At 50.8% G+C, this 12500-nt stretch overlaps 1 protein-coding gene across 4 annotated transcripts in view; it reads left to right on the forward strand.

Annotated features, from left to right (window-relative positions):
* Nucleotides 1–12500, forward strand: part of atp8a2 (ATPase phospholipid transporting 8A2) — an 80974-nt gene that overhangs the window by 9712 nt on the left and 58762 nt on the right. For 3 of the 4 annotated variants that reach the window (XM_036521997.1, XM_036521999.1, XM_036522001.1), the window contains one exon: nt 4481–4625. In XM_036521997.1, coding sequence (XP_036377890.1) covers nt 4481–4625 — 145 coding nt within the window. Of the gene's footprint in view, nt 1–3588; nt 3830–4480; nt 4626–12500 lie in introns of those variants that run through there. The other variant, XM_036522000.1, reaches the window with a different exon arrangement.

The raw sequence follows: 12500 nt of genomic DNA on the forward strand, positions 1-12500 counted from the left end.
TTTAATATTTAGAATTTTTTGTCTGCTACATAATCTCTTTAACTCAAGGAATTTTGAGTTAGGAGTGCCCCCTTCAGCTGTACTGAATCACATTCTCTCTAAAGCTTCGGCTCCCGTATTGGCGAATCAAAAAAAAACCTCTGTAAAAAAACCGCGCAGCCTCCTCCACACACCGCGTTGAGACACGCGTCCCGGTGGAAACACACGCCGCAGGACCAGTGGCGGCGGAACGCGTGTTCTGTGGCTCGACCGTAATTAAATCTCGGCTAAACTTTTGCTCCAAAACGACATTAGCAGACGCCAGAATCGGCGCACAAACACTTAGTCCTGCTGAGGAGCACAGCTTTTACTCAAGTGAAAGCCTTTTACTACCTCTGTGTATAAAGTATCCGGACAGCTTCCTGTATTTTCAAGTGTTTAATGCAAAGTTTACATTTGGTTCTATTCGAATGGTTACAAGTGCTCAAGTGGTAAAGTCTGTAATTGAATGTTCGGTTCTGTGGTCGTATTTGAGGCAGAACAGCAGGTCTGCGGTGTGGTTCCTGGGGTTTGGCTCAGACTGCATTCTGAGAGCCACGCTGTAGCTCTGTCCCCCCTGTGGTTTTGCCTCACACAGGTCTGTAATACGAAGGTTCCCACGCGCTAGTGACCTCTCTGCTGGTCCCACACGCTAGTAACCCCTCTACTGGCCTGCATATGACAGACAGTATGTGAAGGAGCTGTTATGAGTGAATTACTTCTAACTGCAAGGCAGAGACATACTTACATACCAGTGATGAGACTCTCTGAGCAAAGAAGCCCTGGTGAGGTAAGCATACGAGCTTAAATACGAGTATGTTTTTGCATGAAGGAAAAACCTTAATAATATCTAATCGTAAATGTGTGGAACAATGGTGACAGTAACCATAGAGTATGAGAGGCCATGGAGCAGCAGTGTAGCATAGTGGTACAACCGAAAGGTTGTTGGTTCGATTCCCCACAGGGGCACTGCTGCTGCACCCTTGGGCAAGGTACTTAACCCACAGTTGCCTCAGTATATATCCAGCTGTGTAAATGGATAACACTGTAAAAACCCATAATTGATGTAAGTCACTCTGGATAAGAGTGTCTGCTAAATGCCAATAATGTCATAATAATGCAGCTGTGATGACACCTGTGAGCATGTGGCACTTGTGCCTGACTTAACGGGCAGCGGGAGAGAATGCCTTTCCCTGCATGGAATCTGCGTGAGAGGACCTCTGTCTGCGTTTTATCATGTGACTTTCTGCAGCAATCCGTGTTCAAAGGTAAAGCATCATGTTACATGCATGTGAGACAGCTGCAATGAGCCCTGCTGACATGAGAACACAGCTCTCTCTGTGAGGCAGTGAGTCAGAGCACGGCTCTCTCCGTGAGGCCGTGAGTCAGAGCACGGCTCTCTCTGTGACAGAGTGACTCAGGGCACGGCTCTCTCTGTGAGGCAGTGAGTCAGAGCACGGCTCTCTCCGTGAGGCCGTGAGTCAGAGCACGGCTCTCTCTGTGACAGAGTGACTCAGGGCACGGCTCTCTCTGTGAGGGAGTGAGTCAGAGTACAACTCTCTCTGTGAGGCAGTGAGTCAGAGCACAGCTCTCTCTGTGAGAGAGTGACTCAGGGCATGGCTCTCTCTGTGACAGAGTGAGTCAGAGCATGGCTCTCTCTGTGAGGGAGTGAGTCAGCGCACGGCTCTCTCTGTGAGGGTTGTGTCTTTAGCTGCAGCTGTGTGTCAGCGGGAGCAGGGCCAGAGAGGCCTCCGTCCCCTCGGCGGGGCTCTTTACTGGGGGATTGTCTGCTAATAATAGCCCCTCCTGACAGCTGACTGCATTCTGGCAGCAGCTCAGAGATCCGGGTCTGAAACGGCTCCAGGGGAACCGCTGAGGCAGGTATCTCTCTGTGTTTGCCTGTTTTCAGCTGGTCTCCGGTAGCCACTGAGAGCAGAGATCCACTGCAGCGGGGTTAGGATTACAGTTTAAGGTTTAGGGTTATGGGTTATGGATTTAGGGTTATGGATTAGGGGTTATGGGTTAGGGGTTTAGGGTTATGGGTTAGGGATTTAGGGTTATGGATTAGGGGTTATGGGTTAGGGGTTTAGGGTTATGGGTTAGGGATTTAGGGTTATGGATTAGGGGTTATGGGTTATAGGTTATGGGTTAGGGGTTTAGGGTTATGGGTTATGGGTTAGGGATTTAGGGTTATGGATTAGGGGTTATGGGTTAGGGGTTTAGGGTTAGGGGTTAGGGGTTAGGGGTTATGGGTTATGGGTTAGGGGTTATGGGTCAGGGGTTTAGGGTTATGGGTTATGGGTTAGGGTTATGGGTTAGGGGTTATGGGTCAGAAGACAGCGCCCCCTAATGTCAGAGCAGGAATAACATTTGTTTCCTGATGCAGTGGAGTTCAGTGAGAGTGAGTGTGTGAATGTCCGTCACAGAGGGCTGATTTGAGTGTGATTGGTTTCTGTCGGCCCTTGGCCAGGTCAGCGAGCCGGTCACTTCCCCGGTGAGGGTCAAGGCTGAGAACAGGGTTCTGACAGCAGGGTTCTGCCACTCCGACAGGGTTAGATCACCAAGGATTCCTTTTATTACATGCATTGAGCAGATGCTCTTACCCAGAGCGACTTCCAGCACAATATAACAGAAATGTATCTATTCAAGTTAAATGGGCAACAGCGTCAGACCAGGCTAACAACATTCACAGACCAGTAAGTGTGAGTGCAACACCATTCAAACATCACCACAAATTGTGCAAACCTGAAACTAGACAGCCTACAAAACTGAGGGAAGCAGAGGAACATATATTACCAGATATCACACAGTCTCTAGATCACAGAATCCAAAACACATTTTGATGCAACACTTCGAGCACTTGACCACATCTCACGCTGGTGTAATGTTCTTTGGTCCACACACGTTGCATACACGCAAAGCTTATGCCAGTGTGAAACAAGCCACGCGGTACGGTAGCGTTATGACCGGCTACACGCAGCTTTGCATGGATGAGTTACACGCTGCAGCGTGACGTCACGATGACGGTAAAGAGCCGCGAGGATTCTGCATGTTGTGGCGACATCCCCATGGCTTATTTGCTAACCCTGCATAAAACCCCTGTCTTTCCCGACATAACTTTTATGAATTATTGATGTAGTAACTATCATAATGAACTATGCAAATATTAAGCCAAATGGTGTAACGCGGTTGTTCTTTGTTTTAAACAAATAAAGCATGTTTAACACACAACAGCCAATGGTGAAGACAACAATGATGGCAATTAAAGAGTATTTGTGAGGTACAGGTCCTTTACGAAAGCGGTCTATTTCTGCGCCTGGCTGTGTAGTAAAAGAAGAAATCGATTGATTAGATTTAAAATAGCACTCCGTCGCGCTTCTTCATACTGAAAATAGGGCACTAATTTAAAGAGAAGCGCTGAATGCGGAGCTGCGGAAGGTGATACGCGACGGCTGACTTCTGCCCTCATTACTCATTTAGACGCGTAAACCGACCTGTGATCGAGCGCGGGGCGAAAGGCGCCTGGCCCTTTAAAGGCGGGGGCTCGCGCTCCTCCGGGAATATCGGAGCGAAGGCTTTGCGCGAGACAGAAGCTCGTTGTCTGACAGCGCCTCGTCAATTACCGAGCGCGCGACGCAGCCGGGCTCGAGACCGAGGCGGAGGGGGCCCGATGAGGCGGGGGGCACCGGGGTCAGCGCCGCGAGCAGGAGTGCGTCCGTCCGTCCCGTCCGACAGAAGACGACAGAGGGCGAGACAGACGAGTGACGAGCCGGTTACATCAGTCCTCGCGCCAGTGCGCTGCGCCAGCTGGGTAAACTTCCATTACTTCCAGCGCCGCTTTCTCGCGCTCTTCCATTATTCATCGCGGGCGATGATGGAAAATGTTCTTGGGGGCAGACTGCGCCGCTGCGTGCGGGTGCTGTCCGCGGCGGGGCTGCCTCTGAAAAATAATAAAGACTTACGGAGAGAAAACGATTATTTTCTGCATGCATCACGTGCTTTTATTTTTAAATGGTGATGCCTGAAAGACAGGGCTTCAGAAGTCAGTTATGAAATTGACATGTGCGCCGGCGCTGAACAAAGCGGAGCTCACGCGCTGTGTTTGTCCTGCATTGTGCCTCGATCAGCAGCTTCTTTACAGGGGGTCCCCGGGGGCGTCGCGCGCCGTCGTGCTGGTGATGGAGCCGGCTCGAGCTTAATGAAAGGGAGTGTTTGGGAAATGTCACTGCCAAGCACGCGCGCTCAGCATCATCACTGATGTAGCCTACTACAGTGAGCTGCACGCCCCTCCTTTCCCTCCCTCTCTCCCTCTCCCCCCCCCCTCTCCCCCCTCTCCCTCTCCCTCTCTCTCTCTCTCTCTCTCTCTCTCTCTCTCTCCCTCTGTCTCTCCCTCTGTCTCTCTCTGTCGCGCACTCACGCACACAGGCACGTTCTGACACTCTCCTGGGTTGTGACCCAACAGGACCCGCTTGCTCGTCCGCTGGGTACCGCAAGGCAGAAGATGAGATGTCGGGAACCACGTCGCAGGCGGACCCGATAGACCCGGCGGCTCGGACGGTCCTTCTCAACCAGCCGCAGATAACAAAGTTCTGTGACAACCACGTCAGGTAAGAGTCAGCGGCAATATGCAGCCTGTTTGAGACATAAGTTATCAATTTAACCGAACTTGTTTTTAGTTTCACTTTTAGTGACAAGTAGCAGTATATTTAAATTAAACTCTTGGGCTTCCAAAGTTTTAAGAAGAAAAAAATATTTTAGGTTAAATATGTCCTCTGTATGAAGCACATTACGTTACACCCATAAACATAGTTTACAAAATTAATAATTAATCAAAAAATGATAAAGTGAATTGCCATTATGTGTGTTTCTTATCTGGATTTTAATTTGTGGATTGTGGCGTGCGCTGCTAGCTTGCTTAACTACTGAGTCCTTACGTGCTGGATCACTGTAAGGGAGACGCTTCTTCTGAAAGTTAAATTCTCTGAATTTCAGCCGCTGGGATTGTTGTCTGACCAATTGCCTCACGAACACGATTCAGAATGATCTTCAGTGTTTTCACTGTCAGATTTTTCATTGATAGATTTGAAGGGTTGCGCATTAAGGACCCTGTTTTGAGTGTCAGTGTTATCAATGTGTCAGCCTCTGTGTGGACATCCTCGAAAAAGCTCAGATGCGCAGCATCGCTGACAGACGTCACGGACTTCGGCAAAGAAATTAGGAATAATTTCTGCAAATGCATTTAGGGTTTAAATCCAATAAATTTGCCTTTATATAAAGCAAAAAAGATTTTTTTTTCAGAAGTCCATTACGAACCGTGGTGTTAGAAATGGTTTCGGCGCTTTGACGCGCTCGTCAGTGAACCGAGAGAATTTAAATAACTCGATGAGCGTCACATTCACGCGTGTCCGCTGCAGAGAGCCGTGAGTTTCGGAAATCAGAAGCTCTAATGGGCCAGTGAGAGGGACCTCCGCCCGGGTCTGAACCTTGAGTTGAGGCAATGGGACCAACAAACTTTATTATAACTGGAACAGCTATTCCAGTTAATCTTGTGCCAGAAAAAACAGCCATTCCAGTTTGCATACAGGTTTGTGGCTTGGTGGAGTAAATGACATTCCTGCTGGCGTTGCTGTGAATGGCTGTTTCTGTTCAGACTCGATCTTCAGTCTTCAGTGTGATTAATAAACCTTCGCAGCTCCACAAATGCAAACCAGTAAAGCTGAAGTCAACCTGAAACATAATGTCAGTCAATCAATCAATCAATCAATCAATTTTTATTTGTTACAGCACATTTTTATTAAAATTGTCACAGAGTGCTGTGCATATAGTGTTATCCATTTTCCAGAGGAAATTTAAAAAACTGAAAAACTTATTCCATGATCCCAGAAAAAGGTGGTCAAAAAACACCTGGAAGACAGCAATACTGGTGTCATACACAGTATCAGTTCACCATCACAGTGTGGGTGGGGTACCGCAGACTCGATGGGGTGGGGTCTGAATCAGGGAGTCACGCTGCGTGTGGCCCCCTCAGGTCTCCGCGGTGATTTATGAGCTGAATGGTGCAGCCGGTCTGACACTGATGCTGCCCTATAAGGCTATAAAGTTCTCACTGTGGCTGCAGGATGCAGCGGGGCTACCTGCCCGGCTCTCCCTGCCCGGCTCTCCCTGCCCGGCTCTCCCTGCCCAGCTCTCCCTGCCTGGCTCTCCCTGCTCTGCTCTCCCTGCTCTGCTCTGCTCTCCCTGCTCTGCTCTCCCTGCTCTGCTCTGCTCTCCCTGCTCTGCTCTCCCTGCTCTGCTCTGCTCTCCCTGCTCTGCTCTCCCTGCTCTGCTCTGCTCTGCTCTGCTCTGCTCTCCCTGCTCTGCTCTCTCTGCTCTGCTCTGCTCTCCCTGCTCTGCTCTCCCTGCTCTGCTCTCCCTGCCTGGCTCTCCCTGCTCTGCTCTCCCTGCTCTCCCTGCTCTGCTCTCCCTGCTCTCCCTGCTCTCCCTGCTCTGCTCTCCCTGCTCTGCTCTGCTCTGCTCTGCTCTCCCTGCTCTGCCCAGCTCTCCCTGCTCTGCTCTCCCTGCTCTGCTCTGCTCTGCTCTGCTCTCCCTGCTCTGCTCTCCCTGCTCTGCTCTGCTCTCCCTGCTCTGCTCTGCTCTCCTCTGCTCTCCCTGCTCTCCCTGCTCTCCCTGCTCTGCTCTCCCTGCTCTGCTCTGCTCTCCCTGCTCTGCTCTGCTCTGCTCTCCCTGCTCTGCTCTGCTCTCCTCTGCTCTCCCTGCTCTGCTCTGCTCTCCCTGCTCTGCTCTCCCTGCTCTGCTCTCCCTGCTCTGCTCTGCTCTGCTCTCCCTGCTCTGCTCTCCCTGCTCTGCTCTCCCTGCTCTGCTCTGCTCTCCCTGCTCTGCTCTCTCTGCTCTCCCTGCTCTGCTCTCCCTGCTCTGCTCTCCCTGCTCTGCTCTGCTCTGCTCTCCCTGCTCTCCCTGCTCTGCTCTCCCTGCTCTCCCTGCTCTGCTCTCCCTGCTCTGCTCTGCTCTCCCTGCTCTGCTCTCCCTGCTCTCCCTGCTCTGCTCTGCTCTGCTCTGCTCTCCCTGCTCTGCTCTGCTCTGCTCTGCTCTCCCTGCTCTGCTCTGCTCTCCCTGCTCTGCTCTCCCTGCTCTGCTCTGCTCTCCCTGCTCTGCTCTCCCTGCTCTCCCTGCTCTGCTCTCCCTGCTCTGCTCTCCCTGCTCTGCTCTGCTCTGCTCTGCTCTCCCTGCTCTGCTCTGCTCTGCTCTGCTCTGCTCTGCTCTGCTCTCCCTGCTCTCCCTGCTCTGCTCTGCTCTGCTCTCCCTGCTCTGCTCTGCTCTCCCTGCTCTGCTCTCCCTGCTCTCCCTGCTCTGCTCTGCTCTGCTCTGCTCTCCCTGCTCTGCTCTGCTCTGCTCTCCCTGCTCTCCCTGCTCTGCTCTGCTCTGCTCTGCTCTGCTCTCCCTGCTCTGCTCTGCTCTGCTCTGCTCTCCCTGCTCTGCTCTGCTCTCCCTGCTCTGCTCTGCTCTCCCTGCTCTGCTCTGCTCTGCTCTGCTCTGCTCTGCTCTCCCTGCTCTGCTCTCCCTGCTCTCCCTGCTCTGCTCTCCCTGCTCTGCTCTCCCTGCTCTGCTCTCCCTGCTCTGCTCTCCCTGCTCTGCTCTGCTCTCCCTGCTCTGCTCTGCTCTGCTCTGCTCTCCCTGCTCTGCTCTGCTCTCCCTGCTCTCCCTGCTCTGCTCTGCTCTCCCTGCTCTGCTCTGCTCTCCCTGCTCTCCCTGCTCTGCTCTCCCTGCTCTGCTCTCCCTGCTCTGCTCTGCTCTCCCTGCTCTGCTCTGCTCTGCTCTCCCTGCTCTGCTCTCCCTGCCCGGCTCTCCCTGCTCTGCTCTCCCTGCTCTGCTCTCCCTGCTCTGCTCTCCCTGCTCTGCTCTCCCTGCTCTGCTCTCCCTGCCCGGCTCTCCCTGCCCGGCTCTCCTTGCCTGGCTCTCCCTGCCTGGCTCTCCCTGCCTGGCTCTCCCTGTCTTTCCACTGTTAACAGTGGTAGCTGCTGGCAGGCAGATAAGATAAACATCGTCGCTCTTTAAATTCCCCACCTTCAGCCTCTGGCAGGGTATTTTCCTGCCTGGGCACTCCGGGTTTTCGTCGTTCCGCTCTCTTCGCAGTTCACAGAAGCCAGCCGTGTCTGTGTTGACACACCGTGTCATTGATTGGTTAGTTGACACACCGTGTCATTGATTGGTTATTTTTAATTGGCTCCTGAATCCCTGCAGTGAACAGGAGTTGGTGGAGAGTGCAGGACGAGCTCGAACCCACAGCCTGTGAATTACTCCTGCCTGCAGGACCTGTGGCTCACTGCAGCTATGGGACAAGAATCACAGCAAACTTGCAAGGGAAATCGGAGCTAAACACACACACACACACACACACACACACTCACACACACACACATACACACACACACACACACTCACCTACACACACATACACACACACACCCACACACTCACCTACACACACACACACACACTCACCTACACACACATACGCACACACACACACTCACCTACACACACACACCCACCCACACCCACATACACACACACACACACACTCTGGTCAGGTTACAGACTGACTCTGGACTGTGTTACACATTGTGAGCGTCTCCATTGTCAGTCAGAGGTGACTGTAACAGCTTTTACTTACCCAGACAAAGCACACATACTTAGGCGGCCATAAGTTACTGGAAAACTTTCTGAATTCATCCAAAAAACAGAAGTAATGTTTACATTACACAAAAGTTTAATCTCACAGAGCCTTGCTCTCATTTTCAGGGTGTACTCCATGATTATAGTATATTCAGCTCTGTCAGGACATATACATTGTGTTGAAGTGGTAGAAAGGCACACTGCATGCTGGGATATGGAAAAGTATATGTGTAAAGAAAGGTTGTGGCAAGACTAGACAATGCTGAAGTTAGACCGATCGGAGCATTTGATTTCAGTTAGCAGTGTGATGGAGGGCAGTAGGGACAGTCCCGCTGTCCTGCAGGCGGGGTCAGGGGGAGGGGCTTAAAGAGGGAGCCCCGCCCTCATGTTGATTCGGTTGCTTCCTTCATGTTGTCCACACTCCAGCTTTATGCCTCCGTAAAAAATGTTCTTGCCTTTTTCTTATTGCTGATAGGCAGTGCTTTATATTTGGTGATTCTATACTTAATTTTTCATGTATCTGTACATGTTTTTATTCAGATATTTCTGTGTTACTTTAGTGAAGTCTGAGCTATCTGCTACTCTGACACGCTGTGTATCGTTGGAGAATTTGATTATTTTGCTGCGTATGTCCTTGTGAAGGTCATTTATATTTGTCATAAAAAGCAGAGGTCCCAGCACTGGCCCCTGGTGGACCCCCGCCTTCCTCCACACCCTGTTCACACATGATGCCTCTTATCCTACAGCATTGCAAACAAGCGGCTGCTGCTCTGCCGTTACAGAGGAGACTGCCCCCCCCCCCCCCCCCCCCCCGAAAGAGAGCAGGACGATCCCGGAAAATGGCCCACTTTTCAGTAAAGGCTGTACGTGGAGACAGATAAATCCGAGGGCAGTTTTAGAAGACGTGCTATTAGAGCAGACAGGGTAACCCTCTCACTCGGCCCGTGGAGTCTCTGTCAGTCTCAGGAACTGAAAGGTGTTTTTCCCCAAAGTCTCTCTTTTTCTCACTCTTTCCTTAGCCTTCCTTTATGTCATTAGTCAAACAGAACAAAAGAACAGAAAGTACTCAGTCCTTAGTGTTTTCCTGAATGCTGACTAAGGTGCATGCGTCCAAAACAGACCACAAGCCGAAAGTCAAAGGGGCCCAAACAGCCATGCTCCTAACATGCTTGCATTGTCCACTTGCCTTATCTGAAAACTGACAATGAAATGAAATTAAATACTGTGTGGTTACAGTGGGCCTTAAGAATGTAAACATTTTGCCTTAATAATATTCACATATTATTATTCATACAAGTATGCATATAGCTGTGGTATTTGCAGAGTTGAGCTCCTGTAGGGCTGTGGTGTTGAGCTCCTGTAGGCTGTGGTGTTGAGCTCCTGTAGGCTGTGGTGTTGAGCTCCTGTAGGGCTGTGGTGTTGAGCTCCTGTAGACTGTGGTGTTGAGCTCCTGTAGACTGTGGTGTTGAGCTTCTGTAGGCTGTGATGTTGAGCTCCTGTAGGGCTGTGGTGTTGAGGTCCTGTAGGCTGTGGTGTTGAGTTCCTGTAGGCTGTGGTGTTGAGTTCCTGTAGGGCTGTGGTGTTGAGCTCCTGTAAGCTGTGGTGTTGAGCTCCTGTAGGGCTGTGGTGTTGAGCTCCTGTAGGCTGTGGTGTTGAGCTCCTGTAGGGCTGTGGTGTTGAGGTCCTGTAGGCTGTGGTGTTGAGGTCCTGTAGGCTGTGGTGTTGAGGTCCTGTAGGGCTGTAGTGTTGAGCTCCTGTAGGCTGTGGTGTTGAGCTCCTGTAGGGCTGTGGTGTTGAGCTCCTGTAGGGCTGTGGTGTTGAGGTCCTGTAGGGCTGTGGTGTTGAGCTCCTGTAAGCTGTGGTGTTGAGCTCCTGTAGGCTGTGGTGTTGAGGTCCTGTAGGCTGTAGTGTTGAGCTCTTGTAGGGCTACGGTGTCAGTATTAGTTACATCTGACACTGTTACATTACTGATTACTGTCAGCTGAGTCGCTAAGCCTGGTTACCTGATTATGCAGCAGCTTGTTTTGCCTTTCGGCTTCTCGTCCTTTTCATTCCAGCTGGTTTTATGCTGAATTAGGCACCTGTACCGATGTGTCCTTTCCAAATGTAACATCAGAGATCTGGCTTTTTTCCATCACAGAATATTTCATGAGGTCTGCGGCCATAATTTAGCCTTACTGAGGTACCATTAGGACTGTGCACAATCCACAGCGAGAGAGTCAGCACATACACCTGACCTCCCAGCCACTCAGCGCTTAGCATTGTCTTCATTGTGTTTGTATGATGAAAAAACCCCTCCACCTTGCAAGTGGATCTGTCCATATTTTGGAATATACCATTCTTTGCAGGGGATGGGGTGGCTGAATTCAGACTTTGTCAGCTGCGGATTAGAGTGCAAGACATGATGTTCTACAATCGCTTTGGCTCCTGCTCATGTCGGCCTGCTTCCAGCACTGCTGTGGAAAAGGGGTTTATCCTTCTCTCTCTCTCTCTCTCTCCCTCTCTCCCTCCCTCTCTCTCTGCCTCTCTCTCTCTCCCCCCTCTCTCTCCCTCTCTCTCTCTCTCTCTCTGTCTCTCTCTCTCTCCCTCTCTCTCCCCCCCTCTCTCTCCCTCTCTCTCTCCCTCTCTCTGTCTCTCCCTCTCTCCCTCTCTCTCTCTCCCCCCTCTCTCTCCCTCTCTCTCTCCCTCTCTCTCTCTCTCTCCCTCTCTCTCTCCTTCCCCCTCTCTCTCTCTCTCTCCCTCTCTCCCTCCCTCTCTCTCTCTCTCTCTCTCTCTCTCTCTCTCCCTCCCTCTCTCTCTGCCTCTCTCTCTCTCCCCCCCTCTCTCTCCCTCTCTCTCTCCCTCTCTCTCTCCCTCTCTCTCTCTCTCTCCCTCTCTCTCTCTCCCCCTCTCTTTCTCAGCTGTGGTTGCAGTTAGCTGTGTGGTGGCACGCCGTCTCAGCTGATCTCAGCAGTGTGTGGTTGGAGTGGCTGAGACGCAGCTGTTGGGTCTTTTCGTACCTCGGCTCTTTACAGGTGTGTTTGGGAAGCACGGTGGCCTCGGAACTGAAAGGAAAATCGATTCGATTCTGGCTTAAAAGAATCTATTCTGGTTCCAGTAATAACATTAAAGCCAAGCCCTGTCTGTGCTCATCACCTGATTGGACTGAGTGTCTCACAGCTGGGACTCTGATTGGCCAGAATGGATGAGGGTGTGGCTGTTGACTGTTATCAGCCCATTACGCCTGTTGTCTCTGTGATCTCTATGGCCTGCTGATTCCCTCTAGAGTTACAGGAAATCTGTTTGGAGAGAAAAAGCATTATTGATTTGATACTTAGATTAAAGTAACCATTTCTCTTACCAGGCAGAAAGTGCCCCCATTTACTCCCCAGTCACCTGACATCCCATAATTTATTCACAGCTTTGATTCTTGCTGTCTCGTCTGTAAGATGTTATTGCATCTGGTGGCTTTCCGTACATTTCAGAGCGAGGACCTTGGAACCAATATTGCATTGCTGATTATACCAGCATTACTGTGCTGACACAACAGGTATTGCAGTGCTGTTACAACCACCATTACAGCACTGTTACAACCAACATTACAACGCTATTACAACCAGCATTACAACACTGTTACAACCAGCATTACAACACTGACACATCCAGATTGCTGTTTCTCCTCCTGACACAAAAAACTGACACACACTCTTTCAATCACACACACACACTCTCTCTCTCTCTCACATATATACACACAGATACACACACATAAACACACACACCACACTAAGAAATACACACAAGCATTTCATTGCCTTTTCAAAAGGATT

Source organism: Megalops cyprinoides, chromosome 2 (genome assembly GCF_013368585.1).
Source record: "Megalops cyprinoides isolate fMegCyp1 chromosome 2, fMegCyp1.pri, whole genome shotgun sequence".
Taxonomy (NCBI): Eukaryota; Metazoa; Chordata; class Actinopteri; order Elopiformes; family Megalopidae; genus Megalops; species Megalops cyprinoides.